Source organism: Leuresthes tenuis, unplaced genomic scaffold (assembly GCF_036924035.1).
Source record: "Leuresthes tenuis unplaced genomic scaffold, fLeuTen1.0.hap1 SCAF_9, whole genome shotgun sequence".
NCBI lineage: Eukaryota > Metazoa > Chordata > Actinopteri > Atheriniformes > Atherinopsidae > Leuresthes > Leuresthes tenuis.
In genome coordinates this window covers 25,383,850-25,408,842 of record NW_027325363.1, presented here as the reverse complement: position 1 = coordinate 25,408,842, position 24,993 = coordinate 25,383,850, and the positions used below count along the sequence as shown (strand labels likewise).

The following is a 24,993-nucleotide window of genomic DNA, read 5'->3' as shown; positions in this document are numbered from 1 at the left end:
TTTTTGGACCCATTCAACATAGAAGTAAAAGTATATACACAGGCACACAGACAGACACACATGCACACACACACACAGATACATTCTGGGGGTAATTACTGGCCACAGCCTAAAGGCATCTTTGTATTTAAATTCTGTGATTTTGCATGTGTGTGTGTGCATTGGCAGATTCATGAAAACAATTCAGAGGATGACCTCATAATTTCATGAGAACAAACACAGCAGCCACTGTTGTCTCAGAATCTGTGCCAAAGGTTTTTTTATTTATTTATTTTTTTTCAAATCCTCTGTATCCACTCACACACCCACTGACGTCAATGTTCAGTGTACAAAGTCATCCGTGCCCACTGGCCAGTTTGGTTTCCTCAGCATTATGTCCAATTAAATGAAACCAGCCAATAAAAGTCACGCATTGACTTTGTAATCTTTAATGTTTATCCTGATTTTGATGACCTTCCTTCAAATTTTTTTAATTAAACCATCTAAACTAATTCTGTTGTTTGTATTCTGCCGGATTGGCCTGGTATTGACCTGGTATTTTTACCTGATGTGACTGAAGGCCATTTTATTTTGAATTATGCCTGACAGCTTAAAATCAATAAACATTTTGAGTCACTAACAATAGATAAAATGCTAAATTAATCAGTGGCCTGCTTTAAAAATAACATACCTCATGAGGCTTTGGCTCAAGACTTCCAAGCTGAACCATGGCTTCTGTATTTACAGCTCTACTGCTGCCATCTTTTGGTTATCAGTCATTACTACAACATTTCTCCCTCATTGTAAAAGTTAGCGAGGAAGTGTTTTATATGGGGTTCTGCCCATTGACTCAAGATCCTTTGTGTGTTTTGCCCTCATTGCAAATATGACAGACCACACCTGTTCTGTTGCTGACTGATCAGAAATCAGATTGTGTTAGACTGCACGCTTTACCCAAACATGTTGAACTGATGGAAATTAATTCAGTTGATTTAGAGACAATGCAGCTTCCCATCAGATATACCAGAGAGAGCATGGGTCAGTTCATTTTGAGGGCGAACATCAATCGAAGTAATTTGACCAGAAAAACAGCTGAGTTGTGCTACTAATGTGTCTAATGTGTTATCTTCTGTGTTGTTCTTGTGAGCAATAACTGATTGATGACTACTGACTTCAAAAGTGTCTTATTCTATTCTTCCCATCCCATTAAGCACCTCCTCAGTTCTTTCTTCAGTCCTCCAGCCTATGGCCTTGAAATCTACATCAACACTGCATCTTCCACTGTGCTACAATTACTAACGTCTCCAGACGAGAAGAAAGGCCGGGGAAGCTGGGAGCGACCTTTGCAGAAGTCTTTTCGGCACTTATGATGTATAAAAGGGGTTTTCATAGCAGACATACAGACTTATCACAGCAGGCACTGGTAACATTAACGATGGCCTCAATTACCTTTAAATGTCCCAGTAAACCATGACAGGGAACCAGCATGCACAACAGCAGGACCTCATCCAGGTGGAATGCAGGGATCATTAGTAGCCCGAAGCTAAATTTCCTGAAATGAAAGGTGAACATTTCAGCTGAGGAAAGCATGTGCATACAAACATCAAAAGGAGGCAGGACACATATGCTTTATTTTAGTTGATGTCACTTCATAATGGGGGGATTTTGAAGGGATGTTTAAAAAATGTGTCTTTAACCCTATAACATCACTATGAAATCTCCTATTTCTCAGGTTTGACAAGGCTCATCAAAGGCTGCAAACATCTTACTGAACAACTGGTTAGGATGAGCAGGTCTCCGCATGACAGTACTATGACCCTAAACTGTAATAAAAACGTAGTTTCCCTTTAATTTCTGTGAGCCTGTTAAGTAGATTCAGTTACTTTGGGTGATTAGCTTGGTTTCTGAGTGGCACTACTCATATAGTGGCCTCATAATTACAGCAAAGTGGATTAGAGTGTGCTTGACTGTGAAATGGTGTGTTTCTGCTGGCCACTGAAGTGTGAGGAACTGTAATTGTAAGGCTGTATAAACCAAATGTGTAATCCCACGTTTGGAAGAGAGTTTGTATAGGAGGTGATTGTGAAAATAATGAGTTGTGTGCTTGTGCTTGCAAACTGAATGTACAGCAGTTTGTAATAATGAGGAAGTGGAGGCTGCAGTCCTCATAAGTAGATTGAGATTTTCAGCTGTCATGGAAATTGGCTTTGTGACAGGCTGGTGAACACTGGAACAAAGTGCGGCAAAAGAGCAGTTAGTGAAGAAGAAAAGTCTTTCACATAGTTTCTTTCACAGTTGAGAATACGTGTTTATTATTAGCTGGGTTTCCTTTTCCATTCTTGATTTACACTTAGAGGATGTGAATAAGATATAAGAAATTATGTAGATCTAAAAATTTTCGACGAATGCACAAAAATATTTATGCACTTTAATAGTTTTGTGGTTTTGACCTGTTGTGAAGACAGTCTCATGCACTTCAGGTGAAACTGAAACAACTTAACAAATGCATCGGACCTGCCAAAGATTTAATTGAAGTGACTCACCAGCCGTTTTCTGACTGACCGGCAACTTCGCAGATATCATATCATACCCAGATATTCCAAGGGATGGATGCAATTCCTGAACTTGTACATGCCCACTGCAGTTTTTGTTGTCATGCCTCTTATTGTCCTTGAGATATGAGCTCTAGTTTCCACTGGTAATGGCAACTACCTCTGCTACTGAGTTTCAAACCCCTAGCAACGTGGCCTGTGCTGCCAACACCTGGCAACACCATGCAGCTTAGTTTATTCACTTTTGCTTTGCTAGTGATGCTACTGATTTACTGAACCATCCTGTGGTTTGACAGGTTCCTTATCAACCTACCCCACCATCTGTGAGACACTATTGTCACATAATTCAAAGTGCAAATGCCTGGTAAATCAGCTGGGGAGAAGAATTAAAGTTTGCATTGTAAGGGTTTCTGTGGTGGTGCACAGGGCCATCACTTTTAGGTAGTAATATTTTTTACAGTGTAACATTTACATGGCATCTTTCTCTCTTGTTGCAAACCATCTGTCTTCTCTGTACAGATTTATTGATGTTACTCTTCTCAAAACTTATTTGTGTTCTTTGGTGTCAACGCCACATTCAGTGGAACTGGGGGACTGCAAATCTGAACTCTAAATCCTGTCATCCTCAACCTTTGTTAGCGGTCCAGTTGGGTTTGTTTCAAGATCCCTGCAATGTTGGCTGCAGGTTCTGTGTTACAGCAGCGACCTCCTTTGCTCACTCTGATGCCCTTTTTCCCTCAATATAGCTGGTGTGTGATGGTAAGTCACCAGTTATACACGACCTCTGAGACACACAAGGCGTGACACATGATATCAATAGTGACTCTACTTACATGCTTGGTCTGGAGTTGTGCCAATCTTTCCCTCTTTGGGTCTTGAGTTTATATATATATTTTTTCTGCTTCTGTTTCCAGGAACATCATGCACTGTTAACTCAAACTCTTGTCATGACTCTGTCTGCCTGACTTCATCTCATGGCCTCAGTCTGCCTAACTAGTAAAGAAGGATTCTAATATGTTAGCTGCACAGCCTGTTATAATGTGTTCTGATTCTGTAGAAAAGTTTTAGAATGACACGATGATTTGATATTCCAAATATACATTATGAAGTATAGCCTTTCAGTTTTGGCAAATATTTTTTATCATTGTTGTGTAGGAATGGGCCATTGATTCCCCACATTTACACATGTCGCTTCTATCATTACTACTGTAAGTAGAAACGTGGATTTGCATGGGCAGAATTACAAGTAAAGGGCGGTTGGAGGAATCTTCTTGCTGACAATAACTGACTACCAGGGCAGCAGTATGTCTCTCAGTTGAACAGGAAAAATTTTGGCAGAATAGATCAATATTTAAGAAGATCATACTGAGATGTTGAATACTCACACAGACCGTATTTTCTGTGTACTGTGGTTTATGTGTGTTTGAGCCAAATGCTCCTAAGTGGTTTTCCATTTGCTACAGTTTTCTTGGACACCTGATGGGATTTTAGCTTTTTGGAAACCAAGCAAGGAAGATATTGATTTTTCTTTAAACCAACTGTTAAATGCACACCACAGCACGTACAGTAGCTTGATTGATGCAGAAGATTTTATTACAAGCGCAGGAGTTCTGCAACTCATCGAGAGTTACCGCCCACTTTTCAGGTCCTGTTGTTTCTTTTCTGAGGTTATATGCTTCTAAGTATATGAAATTAAAGGAAAACTCCGTGACTTTTCGACTTACTGTTCCCCCTCTCATATGAAAAACTTTGCAACACATACTGAGCAAGAACACCATGACCAGCAACTGATAAACAGCTGCAATGTAATTTATTAAGGAAGCTAAATGTGGCAAAGAACACATAATCTTTTGTGTATTTTTCGTACACCTGTAAACACATTGCAGTTGTAACTCAGGAGGAAGAGCAATCGTCTGCTAATCGGTAAATTGGAGGTTTGACTCTCGGCTTCCCCAGATCACATGCCGAAGTGTCCTTGGGCAGGACACTGAACCTCATGTTGCCTACTGATGTGTGAACGTGTGTCATAGGGGGGAAAAAAAAGCAATGTGTACCCTGTAACTTGTATAGACTAATGCATTTTGTACGAGTGTGTGTGCATAATGTAAAAGTGCTTTGAGTGGTCAAGTAGACTAGAAAAGTGCTATATAGCAGGTTAGATTAACAGGGTGCTAGCAGTTCATTTTTCATATAGCCGCCTTTTTGAATGGATTTCACACTTAAAATATACACATACTTGTGTCATAGCCTACTGTTATTTTTTTGTTAGGTTTAAAAACAAGGCAAAAAAAACAACAAAAAAAATCAAACTACCCTGGTTTAGGCCCCAAATTATTTGACCAAGGTTAGAAAAATAAATGCAGTATGTGCAGTATGTTATGTGTTAAATGACAACAGAACTCAAGTTCTGTTCTCATATGCATGAATCGAGCAACTGTTACTGCCCGCCAATCTGGGAAGGGTTACAATACCATTTCCAAACTATTCAGTCCATCATTCTAGAAAGATAATTTACAAGTGGAAAATATTCAAGACAGACACCGGTCTTCCCAGGGGGTGGACGTCTTAGCAACTTCACCCCAAGGCCAGATTGAATAATGGTCAGAGAAACAGAAAAAAAAAAACAAGAACTACACATCTGACTCGGCAGACTTCTTATTTAGCATGTTAAATATTAAGATTCCCTATGGTACGATTAGAAACACACTGAACAAGTATGGCCTCTGTATGTAATGGTTGTAGGTTTACAAAGTTGCATCTGAACAAATCATATGACTCTGGTTCTTACAACAGCTGAGAGTTTGGTGAAAATTAAACACAGCATATCATCACAAACGCCTGATATCAAAGGTCACCCATGGAGATTGACGGGAGATGATTAGGGCTCATTTTGCAGCTACAGGACCTGGGCACCCTGCAGCTAAGGAGTCGGTCATGAGCTCCTCTGTGTACAAAAATATTCTATAGTCAAATGCAAGGCTATATATCCCACAGCTAAAGCTTGGCAGAAATGGATTAATTCAACAAAACAATGAACGACCAGACAAAGCACACCAGCAAAACAGAAAAATAATGAAAGAAAACAACAAAAAAAACCAAAACTTCAAAAAGTTGGAACACTGCTTCAAATGTTTATAAAAACGCAATTATTTGCAAATCTCTTAATTCATATTTTGTACAATAGACAAAACAAACACAGCAAATGTTGAAAATGAGGCATTTTACTGTCTCTTCTTGAATTTGATGGCAGGATCGTCTGACTACAAGTTGGGACAGTGACAACAAAAGGTTGGAAAAGTCAGTGCTACTGAAAGAAACAGCTGGAGGAAAATGTTGCAACTCTTTAGGATGAATAGCAAGAGATCAGTGTCATGACTGGATATAAAAAGAGCAGCGTAAAGAGGCAGAGTCTCTTATAAGGAAACTATGGGTAGAGGTTCAACAATCTGCGGATAGCTGCGTCTACAAATTGTGGAGCAACTTTAAAATAATATTACTCCGAGTAAAATTGTGAAGACAAATAAATATTCAGTTATCTACTTAACATCATATCATCCTAAATTTTCAAGGCTCTGATCATAGTAGTGTGAGCAAGGGACACAGCTGAGAATCAATATTGGATGCCCGTGATCTTCATGCCGCAGGCGGTACTGCATTAAAATCGGTCAAATCAAGTTTAAGAAATCACTGTCTGCAAACACAATTTGCCGTGCCATTCAAAAACACAGGCTGAGGCAAAGAAGAAGCCATATGAACACGATCCATAGACTTTAACATCTCCTCTGGGCCAAAGCTAATCTAAAATGGAATGAGGCCAAGTGGAAAATTGTTCCATGGTCAGACAAATTGAAGTGAGAAATGTTTTGGGAAGTCCTGGATGCTGCATGCTCCAGACTATGGAGTGGGACCATCTGGTTTGTTGTGAGCTCTCAGTTCAAAAGCCTGATGGTGTTGGAATGCATTAGCGCCTACTGAAGTGGTTACATGTATGCCAAGAAAGGTACCACCTTCAATAAATAAGCAAAAAAATGCTGAATTGCATGCTGCATTTATCACAACAGCATAGCTTTATAGTAGAAGAGTCCAAGTGCTGACAGTGTTCACTGTGGTAAACTTGACCACCTTTTTAGTTTTGTTACCTTCAAATTCAAGATGAGCTAATATTTATTTATCAAAATTTATATTATTCATGGGTATTCTGTGTTCCATAGTGAATAAAATAATGGTTTATGAAATCTGCAATCTGGGCTTTCTGTGTGGAGTTTGTATGTTCTGTCCAGGTACTCCGGCTTCCTCCCATGGTCCAAAAACATGCGTGTTAGGTTAATTAGCAACTCTAAATTGACCCCAGGATTGAGTATGTGTGTGCATGGTTAGTTGTCTCTGTGTGGCCCTGTGCTGTCCTGGGCTCCAGCTCCCCACCCTGTGACCCTGAATTAGATTCAGTGGGTGTACAAAGTGGATAGATTTGCAAATCATACATGTGTAACCTTTGAAACTGGTTCTTTGTAAAACTTTTGATCTTCATGTTTTTTTTCTCATGGCTGTACTTCTGAGTCTTACTCGCCATTTCATTGACAAAGTGTCAGTGCAGACTGGTGTCCCCACAGAAATAATGTTTGATGTTGATTGGATTGCAGTGTTCAGAATCTGAAACAATGAACTCAAACAATGTAAGAGAATTGGACTGGCTGTGTAAATGTAAATGTACCATGACACTGTCAGGCTGACCTATAAAAGGAGCAGGTATCATTGTACATCTTTGTGAATAACATTAAATATTCTGTCCGTGCACAACTTGAATTATTCTTTTTACAATCCTTGCTACTTTATTTAAAAAAATCCCTGTTTTGGCACAAATCTATTGCTGCCCATGTACAGAGAGCCTGTCATTGTTAAAGGCCTAGCCTGTCAGCTTTGTACTTCGTGCTGCTGCCTATAGTTTGTCCGCCGCCTGAGGGTGAGTTTCTGTCAGCCTCTTCATCTCATGAGCAGTCTTTATGTGTAATAAATATAAAACATTCCCAATTCTGCCATTCACCATTTTTCACTTGACTGCAAATTCTCAGTTGTAAAAGTTAATGATCAACTCTAAACAAATGAAGCTGTCTGCACTGGTCTCGTGCTCCAGGACGCTGGCAGACATGAAGGCCACAGCTTGCAACAGAAACCACTGCACTGACATGAAGCTTTGGCCTGATGTTCGCCAGTGTGTGTGGGCTCTGTGGTTTAACTTTTCAAATCCTTTGTACACCATCCACCACCGTGTGGACCATCTGTTTTTACTTTAAAATATCAAACAGCTCTTCCTCTTTTTTCACTTTCCTTTTTAACTCAGATTTTTGTGTAGGAATCATTTTAACACTCAGCTCTCCACTTGTACAAAATCCTCATATACCTTTGTTGTAATTTAATTGCTGTTTCTTTTCAGTTTTTCAAGGTTACAATAAAGCTTCAGCATTTATGAATTCTCACTGTGTTGGAGTGCAAAAAACATAATGAATTATGCATGCAGGCATGAGGGAAGTCTATTTCTGTTTGAGGCAATATGAACTTCATTATTCATACTCCTGGCTCAACCTCCACTCGCAGGATGTCTCTGTGATGGACAGAAAGTCATGACTTTGTGGTGATGGTGACACTGTTCTCGGGGCGGCAATTATAATAAACCACCAGCGTACTTCTGTCTGCCTCTGCTTAGGCTGGCTCTTTGCAGAACCAAGCTAAATGAGCAAAGATGTTACATGATGGGGTGATTATTGCCAATCTCTTGCTGAATCTGTTTTTGTTTGTGAGTCAAGGTGAGGCCTTGAGATCAGAAACCTGCTCAGCTCTCCCCCATGGGAAATATCAGTTATTTTTGAATGCGGTAATCCTCACACACCGAGTTTTATACAAAACTGTGGGCCCCTTTCATCATCATTTACATACATTTTGGTAGAGCAAACAGCATTTTAGTGACACAAAGTTCTCAAACACAGTGCAGAACTCCGAGTGGCTCACAGCCAAAATGAATAATTCAGCTCATTAATACTTCATATTTGATGAAAGTGTGAAAAGCATTGGGCAGGATCCCAGTAATAGATGATTTACCACAGGCTTAAAAATGTTTCGCGATTTTGCAGTACAGTTCTTATTCACTAGATGGAGACATTCCATGATCAGGGTTTAGATCTCTGCAGAAAGAATCCCTGTAAGGAGACATTTAATGGTGTGTTTTCCTCTCCAGGAATAACCATGCATGTGTAAGTTGCAGATACAATGACATAAATTCCAATGAACATATATTCATTGAGCTGTAAAGTCCTTCTTATTTAACATTTGCTGTCCTCTAGTGTCTGTTGTTGCTGAACACATTTCGAGTGCAGTTTCACTGCATATATACAATGTATGTGGTTGTTAAAGACTGTAGTAGCAACATTTATCTTTATACATACCACAGGCGTGCCATGCAGCCAACAAATTAACTCAGAAAAGTTCTTAGCTCATGATTCCATTGTGAAAACAAAATTAAGAAGATTTTTTTGCTGTGTTCACATGATAAAAGCAACAAATTGAATACAAGCAATTATAAGATATTGAATAAAAATGATCCTGTTAACGTGTTAAAATGGAGGAAGTCTATTATTCTACAATTAAGTGCACAAAGGAACTACAGATAGATGTGATTTACCAAAAAAAGACTAATGATAGTAATAACTCAGTGTAGAACTGGTATAGAGGAGTTTTTGAGATGGTTGTAGTTAAACTTGCTCTTCATCACATGCACACAATTTTATCTTAACAGATCCTTGTTTTTGGTCTCTGAGAACTTTGGATTACTTAGGTCGATTTGTCGAAGGCTCGTGACCCTCAAACCCAAACAAAGCTTTACACTGTCATCAACTAGAAACCAGCTTACAGTGTTGGGAACACACCATTTTTTTCACCACAGATAGGAGTCCATGATAACACATGCAAGTTCTCCAACATAAACCTGGAGAAAAGCAGGTCATTTTTATGTGGTCGAAAATATGCATTTTGGGGCAGACCGTGTGTCCTTATATCTGCCTTTTATGTTATGTTTTCTATTTCTTACGTTATGTCAGTATATGTCTGTTATTTTCATCTCTTTAGTTTTCAAGCTGAAAACATGAAAATGATACCATTTCCAGCCCTGATGGTGTTATTTCCTTTGAAGGTTTTTGACAGTATACATGCACAGAAGAGATTCCCCTTATTAATCTTCCCAGAGAGTGTGCTTTAGTTTCCACAATTTACGTCCAAAACCTAACCTAAATTAAACTGCTTTGATTTGTTAGGTTTAGTGATAAACTTCTGAAGTGAAAACTTCAATTTAAACAAAAAATAATTTTGTTAAAATTATGTGGTATAAACAGTCTGCCTCTTGAAAATGGGAAAAAACACAAAAGTGATCATATTCCTTGCTTTTGACATCGCTCCCCCCTCGCTCCCAAGACTTTTACCTACTTGGTTAAAGCCAAAATAACGATCAACACTAAAGAAATGACAGCAGTGGGATGTTATTTTGCGCCGCCTTCTGTGTTGAACAGCATTACAGAACCATGGAGAACACCCACTCCTGTTACCCAGACAGCGTCTCCAAGCTTTTCATTACGCAGCTATTACATCAACCACAGTGCTGGCTTGTTCTTTAAGCCAGGATTAAATAAAGCACACTAAAAGCCCCAACATCAAACTCCATTTTCTCCTTTCCTCACAAAAAGAAAAAAAAGGGCAAATAAAGCCTAATTATTAGTAACATAACCATCGCTAAAAAAAAGGAATGAAAGACCGCAGTATGACTGTGGAGGTTGAAGAGGAAAAAGCTCATTTTGTACGACTCTTTTTTGTCTGGCAGCTTTTAAACACAAGTATGGTCTGTGTTATGTAGTGATGCATCTTTAGTGAAAAAAGGTAGCTTAGATAATGGATGATCAAATTTAATGGATGTCTTTAGAGAAATGTTATCAAATCATTCTGGTGAGGACCGTGTTTCACTTGAATGTTCTATGAAGACATTTTTTGTTGTTTTATCTACAGATTTTATTTCATTTTTGTTATTTATGCATAATTCAAATGAGATTGCAAACATTTGTCTTTCTTCTTCGAGCTTTTATAATAAAGATAGTAATCTGTGAATACGGCGATGCAGGGAAACACCTCACACACTCGTTCACACACTTACACACATAGTTGCATAACTTCACACAAAAAAAGAGACACCCACAGCTCGATTCCAAAACAGGTTTTTATTGGCCAATTTACAGAAAGTGCTGTAGTGACCATTCCAAAGAAAAACAGACCAAAGAGTCCAGAAGAAAAAGAGAAAAACTTTTACACGTTTTACAAGGTTTCGATGTTAAATCCTCCATCCTCTTCTAAAATAAATGTCGGGACAACATTAGGCCTCAGGCTGATGCAAAAATCCACCAAAGATTTCAAGTCGGGGTGCAAAGAGGGGGGGAGGGGATGACATCACAAGACCAGGTGTTACAGCAGATGATAAAAACTCTTCAACAACATATGAGATCTTTACATGAACATACAATAGAGCTACAGTATACACATACAGTAGATTCTCCCAGCTATACCCACAGAACAGCTGTCAAAGGCTCACCAAGTCAGAAGAGGCAATTTTTCCAGTATTTGTGACTTTATTCAAACCGTTTGCTATAAATGTATCAGACAGTACATGAAACGTTTCTGTTTCCTTCATCGGTTGTGGATTCTCTGCTATCAAACATTACAGATTTAATTGAAGATAACAGAGAGTAATGCCCTTTCACTTCAACGTGAAAAAAAAAATTGAGGCCGAGACTTCTGATGATGTTGAACGTTACGCTGCAAAATACAGTCCTTCTTCATTCTTTTCTCTTACATTTCCTACATGGAGAAACTTCATAATCTGGTGACCTGAAGTGAAGTGTTGGCTAATGAATTGGGATTTATGGAATGGGACATCGCTTCCGAGACCTTAATTTACGTTTAGTTAGTCTCTAGTTTTTAGACGATTGTGATAAAAAGTGGACTTTAAGAGACTGTCGATTTACAACCCCTGGCAAATCCTATGGGATCACGGCACTTGGAGGATGTTCATTCAATTTTTATACTTTGCAAAAGAAATAAACTCACACATGGTACAAAACAATTTCATGTCATAGCTGAACATTCTGGTTTTGTAAAACTAAACACACAAAAAAAAAGGTCTCATTTTCAAGATTGTTGCTATTTTTCCATTTGAAGTAGAGAACTGATAGAATCATAGACCAAATAAATAAATAACATCACAGCACTTTGTTTCAGACTCGACTGAGGAAAGACAATATTCTTCCTCAGTCATGTTCCAATTTTTCTTGCAGAGTAGTAGACAGATCAGCTTTGCAGAATGGATGTTTTTTTTTTAAATTAACACCACAAGTTTTCAGTCTGACTGAGTTCAAGACTCTTTTCAGGTCATGTCATTAAGGTATATCTTTCCCTAAGTGAACTTTAAATGCTCTTTGCTCCTTGGCAAGATGCACTATCATACAAAAAAAAAAATGACCTCATCATAAAAAACTTTTTCACTGATTGAATAATTAAAATTGATTGCTCGTAGTGTACCTGACACGAACCTCTTATAATCAGTGATTGTGGACATTAGCTTGTTTTCTTCAGACATTCTTTTATGTTTAGATGGGCTTGCACTAAGCAAAAGACATCATCTCCTTGCCAAATGCACATTGGTGATTCATCACTGATTGGCACTTTTATCTATCACCCACAGCCCATGACAGCTTCTCTTAAGCCCCCTGTAACCTTGTTACCTTCTGTTTTGATGTTATGGATGGTTTACTTGGCTTTTCTGGATGGAAATGGTTTCTTAGGAGTTCCATCATAAACATTGACTCCTGCGTCTGCCGATATATTTTTAATTTCTTTCAAAATGCTTTTTTCAAGACATGTTGCTTTGAGTTTTCTTTGCTGAAGCAAAGTTTCCCTTTACATCCCTCCCATATTGTTAGAACTTTCACCAAATTTGATACACAGCTGACTGGGAACAAGTAATCGTTTGCCACACTCTGAGTTGAAGCCACAGTTTCCACTGACAGCTCTCTTTTTGAGCCCACGTCTCCTTCCAATCAATCAGGTGCGTGTTAAGTTGAACTTTAACTGCAGACTCGTTTTCTTATTAAGACTTGTACATGCATTTATTTTAGAAATGCAAATCAAAAGATAATTCCAGATTTTTTTCCCTCCCAATTCAGTAAAAACTTAAGAGACTTGCAAATTGTCGTGGTTTTTTGAAGATTCTTTGAGGTATGTATAACCACAATGTTGAGCCATTAAATAAAGTTATTTTGTGTTATATCTGTGCAATGTTGGTTTTATTTTATTTTTTTACTAAACAAAAAAACTGAAAATCCTCCAAGTATGGTGATGCCACATTTTTTTTGCCAGGGGTTGTAAGTGTAATTATTTAAAAACTTTCCATGAAAGGTAGACTGATTTATTGGCTAGGCTGCTGTTTGTGGCTAATTTAGGCTTTCCTCAAGCTATATTAGTGTTATTGGTGTTATCTCAGTAAAGTTAAGGTGGGTTCAGATCAGTGACAAGGTGAAACACTGCCAAGAACATGGCATAAGTGGGGAATTTGATTTTAATACATTTTTGGGAATATATCATGTGGAGTCAATCTGTTAAAAGTGTTTGCAAACTGTTACTTTTTACTCACAGCTCAAGCCGACACAGAACAGCAGTATGATTTGTCTAATGTCCAACAATCAGTCTCTCTTTAGAAAATTACGATCACAAGACTGAATCAGAACAATCAGCTGAGACAGCGCTAAAAAAAATCTCCTTACTTGATAAAGCAATCTTTATCAAGAAATGTAAAGTTTATCAAAAAATATGTCTAAAAGAGGAAATATATGACCTTAGAGACTCACCAGCTGTCACACTAGAGATTCAGAATCCCAGTCCAAAACAAAAGAAGCCGAAACCTGTGAAAATCTAACTTGAAAAGTTACACGTCGATCTGGGCTGCACAGCAGGAACTCACATGCACTACTGTGCACGTGTGGCTGGAGTGGGTGGTACAGCACAGAACAGAGCGGCTGTGATTACAACGCACACGGTGGAGGAGTGACTTCACTCTCTGGTAAGAACTCCATTACACTGTGACGCCTGTTTGCTATTGTTCTGAGGATAAAGATATATCATATATTTCACTCTAAGTTATCTCCTTTTTTAAAAAACTAGCCTGTTGCTTTTATTTTTCCTTCCTAGAACTTTGAATGTTGGACTTTCTAACAACTTTATCATGCAGTATTGATAACTAGCAGGAGTGAGCAGGAGCAGAGATGAAAATGTGTCTTTTTATCAATGAGTTCTCGTTCTTGTTCTCACTTCTGTGACCACATCTGAGACATAAAGGTAAAAGGATGCTCAGCTATTTTCTCATTTAGACTTACTTGCTTTTTATTTTCATTTCTCTTTCTTTTTTTTTTTTCTTTTACTGTTATAGAAACATCTTGCCTGAGCCGATCACTATGGTATCTGTAGCACATCCACCCAAACAAACCCTGGTTGACATCAGCTGGAATGATCCGAACACTAAGCTAGAAACACACACAGATGACTTGGGTATGGGTTCTGGAGGACTCCTGCAGGCTAAGGGTTCAGACTGTGTACGTACATATGAAGAGGTGACATGTGTGTTGTGTACAGGTAGAATTACGGGGTGGTGATAAGAATGCAGGGGAGGGGGTCACCAACTATACTCAATATTTACAAGAAGAGAACGTATAAAAATGTACAAGGAGACTTCTCTGTCTTTCCAAGAAACCCAGAACTCAGACCCCGCAGCTAGTTCAACGTGACGTCTGCGACAGCACATCGATCATCTTTTTTTTTTTTTTTTTGGTTTTTGAGTTCCATTGAAAATATGCTTTTTCTGTAAAATCACCTGGCTTTGCTATATTGGCTAGAATAAAGACTGATAAATTATAAGTATACAAACCAAAAAATAATCTCATTTTCTTTACTTTTGCAACTCATTTTACTTAAATAAAGGCTGCTTTGCATTTTTTAAATATGGGACATCAGTAATCTTACTGTAAAATTAGACACGTCAATGTGAATGTATGGCGCAAAGTTGAACGGGCATTTGATTTCTCGACAGATTGCATTTGCAGGGCAGACTGTGACGGGAAAGAGAGCACATCTTTAAGAGGATGCGCTAAAGTTTGTTGAGCTGTTCCTTTAGTAGGAATGATTGAGGAGCAGTTTTTCGTGTTTAAGATCAAATCGCGTCACTGTATGTGTGTGTTTCGATGTAATCTTCAGTAGAGGGCGATATCATCTAATTCTTTAGAGCTTCAACATTATAAAATATTTTTTTCTTTTCTGTTTCAACCACCTAAGTTTCAATATGGACGTGTTGAAGAATGTGTGTGTGTGTGTGTGTGAGAGAGAGAGAGGGTGAGAGAGAAGGAGTGTGAATGTATGTTTCAATAAGATATTGTTTTGTCCCAGCTTTGACCCTTCTTGCTTGAGCGTTGCATCCTGGGTATCTGGACGTCTACCTCCTCCTCGCTGTCATCTGACTCAGCGCTGGTGATGTCGTCCTCATCTTCTTCATCTTCCTCCTCCTCTTCTTCCTCCTCCTCCTCCTCTTCTTCACTGGCCTCCTCCTCTGCAGCCTGGGACTTCTCCAGGTTCTGTGGTGATAGATATTTGCAGGGATTCAGAAACTCTGGGGCAGATTTACTAAGCAAGGCAAATTAGTGTTGAAGCAATCCAAAACAAGTGCTGATGGGAGCAGCTCGCTGTTGGCTCAAAGCCGATTTGAAAACAGTATTCTGCAAATCAGTCTCAGGAAAGTGATTGAGCTTCTTTACAGCACATAAAAAGTCTGACAAATCGTTGCGGCATGCTTTCATGCTACACCATAACGACATGGCATGTCGGTGTGTAAACCCATTGTTTAGGGAATTCTAAAAACTCATTTTCTAACTACTTTTCTGCATGATTTTTGTGTTTATAGCTGGGTGGTTCTGATCAAAAGAGGTTGTTTATCCAGTCTACTTGATTTAATGATCTAATGCTTTCAGGAGTATTTTGCAAGGCCTCGTTCTTCTGCTTAATGACATGGAAATCTCCTCATTTCTTGTTTCCACTGCTCAGACTTTTGGAATGAAAGTGGGCGATATCCAGACCTAATGTGTCCAAATGAATGAACACAAATTCATTAAACACTTTCTCCTCAAACACCAGCTTTTTTTTGCTGTACCCTGTTTGAGTGGCTACTATTGCAAACAATGACGGCACATGAGAATTAAAGGGGACCTGTTATGCTCATTTCCAGCCACAGTTTCCTTCCTGTCCGCATCCTTCCACCTTTAAGTCATCCTACCTCCATCGGGTTGACGGTGATTGTCAGAGCTGAGTCGTCCCAGGTCCCGTCTGCCTCTTTTGCTGTCTCTGCCAGCCTCACCTCCTGCTGGTGTGTCACATGGATACGATATATGCCCAGCACCACCACCACCACCAGCGCTGCGATACACATTACGATTACCACGGTGGCAGCGCTTGGTACGCCTTAGAACAACATAAGAGACAAGAAAAGTCAGGGTAATGGAGTACAAAGCATGTGGCAGCAATGCAAACAATTCAAAATTGATGTTAAACAGTTGTTTCATGGTTTATTTTGTTTTAGTCAGAGGACATTCACCAAGTACAGCTGCAGCATAGCATTGCACTTCTGTTTGAGTACTTACCAAAAAACAAAAATGTATTTCAAAACTGAGCTACACTAATGAAATGAACACTGTGTTCTGCAAACCACAAGCTACACCTCATGGCATCTTTCCATCTTAGACCCTGCCCACAAAATTCACACACTTCCACTTAGAGCTGAAAATGAGCTGTGTATTTCTTTGTCAGGCTGTTGATGAATCGTATCACTGTAGCAGTGATTACTCTAACTGTTACACTGACAAGCTCCCTTAATACTGATAAAATGTTGTTGTATGAGCTATTTCATCTTTGGAAGAGCTGTTGATTTTTTTCTCATGTCTCCCCCCCCCAGGCTTTTTTCATCCTACTGTTCAGGTGACTTCACTTATTCAGCTATTTTGGGAGGCTTTTAATGACGAGTATTCCTTCTTTTGAAATACATTTTGTGTAATTCTAAGTAGCACAAATAGTTTATTCTGTAAATTATGGCTTTATGATGCTTAACATGAAATAAGCCACTTACAGGTGATTAATTAGAGAGCGATAATCCAACTGCACTTCCTCTCTGCTCTCTATTGCCAATTAGCAGCCAATAGTTCATATTATAGTGTAAAGTAAGCTAAACAGCTTTGGTTTACTTTATAACTTCTCAGGAGAGTCTGTGCCATCACCGTTGCCTACAAGCAATGGTCAATATATCATATTATGCTTTTGTCACTTGTTCCCAGTAGCAGAAATTGACTGTGTACTGAAACAGGAGCTGGCTGGTGAACTTATTTTATCTCACCTTTTTGGTGAGTTGCTCCATTCTATATATCTATATGATGAAAACATTTTTAAGTTGAAAAATTTCAAATAAACTAAACATATGTAGCTCTCTATTTAATTGAAAACCGGACCAAATCACAGCATATCGATGCCTTGAAGATCTTAAGTAGAGTGCCACCGAGCAGCTAAAAAATTGCAAATTAGATTAGCTTCATATAGTAAATAAATAATTGTGTGGAATGATTCTCACTGTTCTTTGTCATACTACTAACCGTCTGTTTACCATGTAAAAAAAGACATTCGATTAGTTTAGACTTTGTCTTTACATACTAAAAAACTGCTGTCCATGCAGGATAAAATTGAGGATTACTGATTTATGTTCGTATTTGGAAGTGTAAGATTAGATCAATTAATCAATTAGACCATTGTGAATTGATTAACTAAATTGTAATTCAATTAAATATGAACATACATACTTGGGAAGTTTTCTACATTGTAACTTTGGGAGAAACGTTTACAGAATATACAAGTTGTTACGGAAGATTCTACAATCATCAGATTAAATGGTGACAAGAGATGGTGTCAGAACTGGTTACAAATATGGGGCATCCACCAGAGGAAAAATCCAAGATTGCAAAGAACTTTGGTCTTTCATCATCTACAGTGCCTACAGGGTTAATCTTTGTGTGTAAAAGCCGAGGACAGAAATCCCTGTTGGATGCATGTGATCTTCAAGCCCTTAAGTGGCAATGCATGAGAAACCGTCGTGCCACCATGGCCAATGTATTCACATAGGGAGTACTTTGGAAAACCATTTTCACTTAACACAGGCCGCCGCTGTATCCAGAAGTGTAACCTGAAATTATATTACACAGGAAGGAAGCCATATACCGACTCTGCACAGAAATGTGTGTGCTGGACAGACTTGCCTGCATCGCAGATCTGCCTTCTACTGTAAATGCATAGCTGATTATGAGGAGGAGAGTCAGACAGATAATCACAGCCTGGGAACAGCTAGAGACTTCCATTCAGCTCAAACCGCTTCAGATCCTTTAGTTGTTCTACATGGCAAAAAATCTCTCCTCTCTTGTCTGAGCAGCGATTTGCTTGGCTCCCCCTGCAGAGCGCATTGACTACTGTCTACTGTGTACTTCACACAACGATGCAGCTCCAAAGGTTGCAGTTGAACAGAAGAAAGGGCTTTAGTTTGTTTAGATCTTTAGTCAAATTAGTTTCTTATATGTTCAGAGTTTACTTCACACCCTGGGCTATGCAGAAAGTGTGAATCTAGCTTAAAACATCATAATAATGATGAACCAAATATATTGACTTGAGTATATCATGAGCAAAGGTGTTGATTTTTTAATGGATTCTGTTCAAGTCAGACATATGGGAATAGCACCATGGTGGTCCTTAGTGGCATTATATGTTGAGGCATGCTGAGGTTCCAGTGGCTGCATCTATATTTGTAACACAGTGTATGGTTTATACCAGTAACTCATGGACATCAGGTGCTGGCATGTGATGTCAAATCTGACTTTTTTCCAGCCATATTTTGTTGATTTGCCATTTTTGTCATTTATTATAGATACCACTTATAAATAGAGTACATTCTTAAAAGTTGTCGTGTGCCCGTTTTTTTAATCAATACAGTGATGGAGTCAGTGGGTTCGTCTTGGGTGTCTTGTTTTGAAAACCGACCAAATGGTCTTTGCAGATTCTGTATTGAACTTGCTGTGCGGCTCGTGCTCTGTGCTCATGCTCTCTCTTTACAAGCTTTCATCCAGAAAAAGACTTTGGGCATAGCTTCTGCATCTTCTGAAACTTCCTGCCTTGCATGAAATTGTTGTCTAGATTGGCTGCGATGGGTCTTAAAATTAAAAGAAAAATATGTAATCCTCAGATAGTTTCAAAAGCATTTTTACATTTACATATAAAAAAAAAGCTGCTGTGCAAGACAGCAATAATGTATCATCATTTCATAACACAACCACATCACACACTGAGGGATTTCTCTTGAACTAAAATGTTTATTTTGTCTGCTCTAATCTGCAGCCAACTGAAACAGCATGACTTCTCTGTGACTACCCTCTTTCCACAAGTCCTTCCTCATGTGTGTGTGTGTGTGTGTGTGTGTGTGTGTGCGTATAACAAGGGTGAGGCTCATCGAGGACTCTTCAAATGATCATTTGATTCAGTCTCGTTTGTAGATTTTCACACTAAATCCACAGTCTTTGATCTTCTTCGGAGTGAGGCTTCAAGTACTCCCTCTGAGCAACTCGAATGTTTGTATTCTTCTATGCGCACATTTTCTTCACATTCACTGATACTCCACATACAGCAATTCTTCTGAAATGTTCACATGTGCCACAACACATCAAAGTTGATAGTAGAGGTGGAAATCTCTCTTTGTTTAAGTTCTTTTTTTGCTCCACATTGCTTTGTGATATCCAACCAGCCAGCACCTCTTGTACTCTTCCAACCTCATTTTCACAGACACTCCCTCCAACTCTGTTGGCTGTTAACACCATTGGCCACTAAACTCTCTAGGACTCTGTAGAATCCATTAGAGACTGATAAATAATTTAATCTCATGTGATAGATTGAGACCCAGGCCTTTCCTCCTTAAGACATTCTCTTTCCTTCAGATCACTCAGAGATGGACAAGAAAAATTAGGGTGATAAATTATTTATATACATATATAGATATGTATGTATCCATCTCTGTCTCTCTCTCTCTCTCTCTCTCTCTCTCTCTCTCTCTCTCTCTCTCTCTCTCTCTATATATATATATATATATATATATATATATATATTTAATTAGAGGTTGAGGTATTTGTTTACTTCAACAGCTCAGGGTACATGGCCTTTATGTCCAGGATGCCTTTATTAGAGTTCTGCCTTTATTTAAAATTCTCATTGTTATTCATATGAAAAATGTCTTTTGAAAAATATTTAAAACAGCAAGATTATTTCAGTGAATTGGTTAGATAAAGTTGGTATAAAAGAAAATTTTTCATCTTTGGTTTGCACATTTTTTTCTCTTTTCTTTCCGCTCTCCCTCCCTGCCTGGCCATGGGCACTATTAAAGGCTGGCCTCGACTTCACTGTCAGCCACTTTAAATGAAATCCCTGTTTTAATTTGAGGAAATACAGTACAACATGATATTGCTGTCATTAACTCGTGTTTTTCTTTTTTTCTTTTTCAGGTATCCCTGGTCAGGTGTTATGGTGGTTGTTGACCCCTCTTTCCCCAAACGGTTAAGGCAGATAGCCACCCTTTTTGACTCTGGTTCAGGGAGAAGATACTATTCTTTGAAACGTTTTCCTCTCCACTGTTGCCTCAAGGACGTTCAGGACAGAGGATTAAATTCAATGTGATTTCTTAGTTTCCTCACCAAGGCAACTTTTTATGAATTGTAATTATATTAATTGGACTAATTTGGATTTGAACTAATATGATTAAATTGGCTTTAAAATTTATAACAGTGAATTTTATGGAATTGGATTATAATTGGAATGAACTGCATTATACCTTTAAAATGTCTTGAGATTAAGACTTTTATTGTCATGTAAATACACAAAATTGCTCCTCCGCATTTAACTCATCCAGGTTGGCACCTGTTGAACACACACATGCACAGGATCCCACACTCAAAGTGAGAATTGAAATGCCAACCTTCTGGTTATTGGATGATCTAATCTAACCACTGAGCAGATTACCTTTGTTGTGAATTGGCGCTAAATAAATAAACCTCTTTTTTCTCATGGTCATTCTTTCTTTTGCACAAGATTACTCATGTGGAATTCTGTACTTAACTAGAAACTGAGGTATATTTCAGTGGTTGACACCATGATTTTAGATTATACTACACTATTTTTTGCAAGGAGTTTAATTAAAACTCTGGTCATTGGTGACTAATTCTCATCGCTGGAAGCTTTAATGGAGGAAGTTCCTCTAAGTCATCACCATGCCTGCTTGTGAATTGACAGTATATCATATTCTGACCTTAATTTCATGGAGCAAAAATAGATTTTTTTTAAAGTTATGGATAATGCACAAGACTGATTCTGATTTGGATGTTACCACACAAAAAAACTTTAACATCAGGCAGCTAAGCTGATAGAAAACACAGGTGTAAATAATGAAAATAAAAGTACCTTCATTTTATCCTGTGATTTAGTCAAATCCAGAATTGTGTGTTCTCCTACCTGAAACATGGTTGGGATACAGGCTGTTGATCATGGATGGATGGTGCACCACCTGCATGTACTGAGGTGGTGCTATCATATGACTGTCGTGTTCTCTGGCCTCTGAACTGTGCAAGACGCTCACCTGGGTCAGGGAACACATGAGCTTCAGTTCAAACTGTATTCCAGTCAGTTCACTAAAAGATTCAAGCTACGCACAGTTTCCTCAGTGTAAACTAAACAAGCTCCTCCAAACTATGACATTTGGAATGCCTCTGTGGTTTCCAGACACAAGAGCTGAGTCATCCGTGTCCCTTTGCCTGTTTTAGCACTTTGGTTCCCTTTGTAGAACAGCATAATCTCTGAAGACAACTTGCTATTCTTATCGCCATCTACTAAAAAAGGTAATCATTTTATAAAATATGTACAACTGTTATTTTCAAGCTGTTTGTCAGGGATATCTTCTTGCATCTACACTTCATATGTTGTCAATTCATACATGAGAGAGAGCCTGATATGACATGCAGTACATGGGCTTCTACATAAGAGGCTCCCACTCAACCAGATGAGCAACAAAGGAACACTGACCTCGAGGTTGAATTCATTGCTTGTGTAACGTCCGTTGAGCTCTGAGCAGGTCAGACGAAACCTTCTCTCGGTTAGCTGTCCTGGCTGCCAGTTATAGTAGCGTACCAGTCGGATCACCTGTTCATAGTTTACCATGGAGTCCACGCCTGTGGACAGAGGCAGTCAAGGATTTGTTAGCAGATGTCTGAGTGTTGTTTTTGTGGGAACCATCTAAGAAGCAGCTTTGGTGTTGTTGCCTTACCATATATGGACATGCCAGAGGTGGAATTGGTGGCGTCTAGGTGTTTTCCGAGCAGAGAGCTTTGCTGGAGTTGGAGAGATTCTTGCTCTGGGCTCAGCTCCTCCCCCAACACCAGGATATCACAGTAGTCCAAGTTATGAATTATTTCCTCCAGCACCCCAGGCTGATGTGCTATACACGCACAAACCCACACACGGATGCATGCACGCACACACATTTTGGTTAATTTTTCTAATTTGAAAATATCGGTATCAATTTGCTGAACTAATTATTTCTTCAGTGTTGCCAATGAAACTTTTTTATTTGAATATGTTCTTGCTTGTAATGAGCTGTTCTGCAGTTCTTATGCCTCAGCTCGTATACTATCCATCCATTTTCTATACCGACAGTCCGTTAATCGGGTAGCGGGTGGGCTGGAGCCTATCCCAGCAGTCATTGGGCGAAAGGCAGGGTACACCCCGGACAGGTCGCCAGTCCATCACAGGGCCACATAGAGACAAATGAGCTCACACTCACTCCTACGGACAACTTGGAGTCACCAATTAACCTGACATGCATGTTTTTGGATGGTGGGAGGAAGCCGGAGAGAACCCACACATACACGGGGAGAACATGCAAACTCCACACAGAAACCCTCTTGCTGTGAGGTGACGGTGCTTACCACCACACCACCGTGCAGGCCAGCTTGTATACCTTTTAAAAAATCTCACGACATAAAATAAAATAAAAAAAATACACTTTCACCAGTGCAAATGAATATACACCAAATGACTATCAGTCTAATTGCTGTTACAATGCTGAAAAGTCTGAAATAAAATGGCACCTATGAAGAGTCATCTTTCGACCAGCTCATACACAACAGCAAAATCTACTACTACTCCTGGACTCTAATTATCTGTGATCTCTCTGAATGCAGACAGCATTGTGAACTGCTGTGGTACCACATTTCTTCAGACTGCTCTCATCAAAGCTACTCTGGATGGGTGCTGGGGCTCTTTGACAAGCTGCTAAGCTCTAGTGTCTTCTCACTGTTCCCCTGTGGTTTCGCTCACAGCAAGTTCCCAAGGGAGGAAACCAGCAAAGCCCATTTAACAGCTTCCAATTGGACTGAAACAGAAATATGTGTGCTTGAAGGGGTTTATTTAAGGAGGTGGCAAATACAGTAAGGGTTATAAAAAAAAGGAGGGAGAGTGAGCAAAACAGAAAAGGAAATTGTGACTATGTGCCTGATATATTAATGCTTTTAAGCTTCTGTGAGCTTATTGTTTTAATTAAACAGCTTGCAAGTTGTATTTGCAGCTGTTTTCAGCAGAAAAGCTTAGATAAAGTCACTGTATAGGCCACTGCCTGCTCAACAGCAATGCAACTCTTAACAGCTAAAGACACATACCTCAATTTAGGAGTTGAAGGAAAACATAATATTGCTTAACTAATTAGCAAATTTAGACTTTTAAACAAGCATGTTTACACTGCTAACATCTTAACTTTAAGTAACATAAGGTAATGATGGGTCAGAGCTGTGTAAAGTCTCAGGTTGTAGAGGAACTACTGTCATACATTCTTAAAGATATTTCAATAGAGCTTTGTTTCAAAGTGAGCCAAATATAAAAGCATAATGCTTGCTGTGAAGTTGCTAACTTTAGCTAAACTAGGCTGCAACAACATAGCTAGGACACTAGGCTCATGGGAGGTAAAGTTAGCTAGTTCTAGCAAACTCTGGTCTGTGTCGTGTCCCCCACCCCCTTGGCTCACAGTCACATTTCTGGCCTTTGTGTTGCCCTCGTTGCTATTAAATGCTGCTTGGCTGCTTTCAAAGCGACAAGAAGTGGAGCAATGTCCAACTAAGTCAAGCAATGCCTCCTAAAAAGAATCATAAAGAAAAGAATGGAGATGAAGAGTACAGAAAAGTTGGGAATACAGAAATGGAGACTAAAGGAAAATATCTAAAGTGAAGCAGAAACTCAGTGAATAGAAGATGACCATTAAAGCAAACTTGTCAAAAATGTGTGGCGTTAAAGATGATGAATTGAAGGAAGATGTGATGACAGTGGTTTTCTGTAAAGGCATCAGAATAACCCTTGAAAGGTACTTGAAAGGTACTGTACAGTATAAGAAGACAGGGACACAGAGAGAAGAGGTAGTGCTGAGCAGACCAATAATATGTTGTTCATTTTTAATCCTTTCAAGCTAGAGAGAAAACTAAATATGTCCATTATGGAATGTCACCGTAATACCCTCTCCCGCACACAAACTGTCTTCCTATCTTTCTTTACATTTCTGTCTTTCTTTAGTTTCCAGCTAATCTCTCCCTCCCAGCTGTGGTCTTTATTTCACAAGCTGAAAGAGCTTCTTCTTCTGACTCCTGACAGCAATTCTACTTTCTGCTTCTCCTTCTTTGCACATTATAGACAATGAAGGGCTAAAATCTCCTTCTCAAACTGCTTATCTGATCCTAACTGACTGCCAGTGACAAAACTTGTCAGGCAATTCCTGCTTCTGTGGTCAGATCTCTGGACAAGACTTGAGCTGCTGGGATTTTAATGTTGTAAAGGGTCAGTTTTCCCATAGGTACAGGCCTTACTCAGCTGTAGGAGGTCTATAATTGTATAGTGACAAAGAGGAGAGGATATGGCAACTGTTGAGGGGTTAATACCTGGAGACCTGTGGGAAGGGGAACTGGAAAATGACACAACACATTGGCAAGGTTAAATGAAGAAAAGGTTCTTCCTTACAGTACACAAGAAACACTTGTAATCAAAGGTATCATAGGGATGCAACAACTAGGGAAAAGGTCTATAGAGAACTTAGTTTTGAGATGTACAGGAGTAGCTATGTTATGCAAACTTGAACTTTTTTGCCTCCAAATCTTTGGGCAACATTTTGTACTCCATTAAGTCCCACTGCTGCAATAGTTGTGTTCTTTGTAATGATTTTATAAAAAGGATGCTTCGT

General features: G+C 39.0%; 1 protein-coding gene across 1 annotated transcript in view; it reads right to left on the bottom strand.

Annotated features, from left to right (window-relative positions):
* Positions 1–10,764: 10,764 nt before the first annotated feature.
* LOC140314667 (calsyntenin-2-like) overlaps positions 10,765–24,993 on the bottom strand; it is a 286,768-nt gene continuing 272,539 nt past the window's right edge. The window contains exons 13-17 of the mRNA XM_072392991.1: positions 22,042–22,212; positions 21,801–21,946; positions 21,234–21,357; positions 15,931–16,115; positions 10,765–15,235 (exon numbers count right to left, since the gene is read on the bottom strand). Of these exons, the coding sequence (XP_072249092.1) occupies positions 15,026–15,235; positions 15,931–16,115; positions 21,234–21,357; positions 21,801–21,946; positions 22,042–22,212 (836 nt within the window). The 3' untranslated portion in view covers positions 10,765–15,025. The remainder of the gene's footprint in view (positions 15,236–15,930; positions 16,116–21,233; positions 21,358–21,800; positions 21,947–22,041; positions 22,213–24,993) is intronic.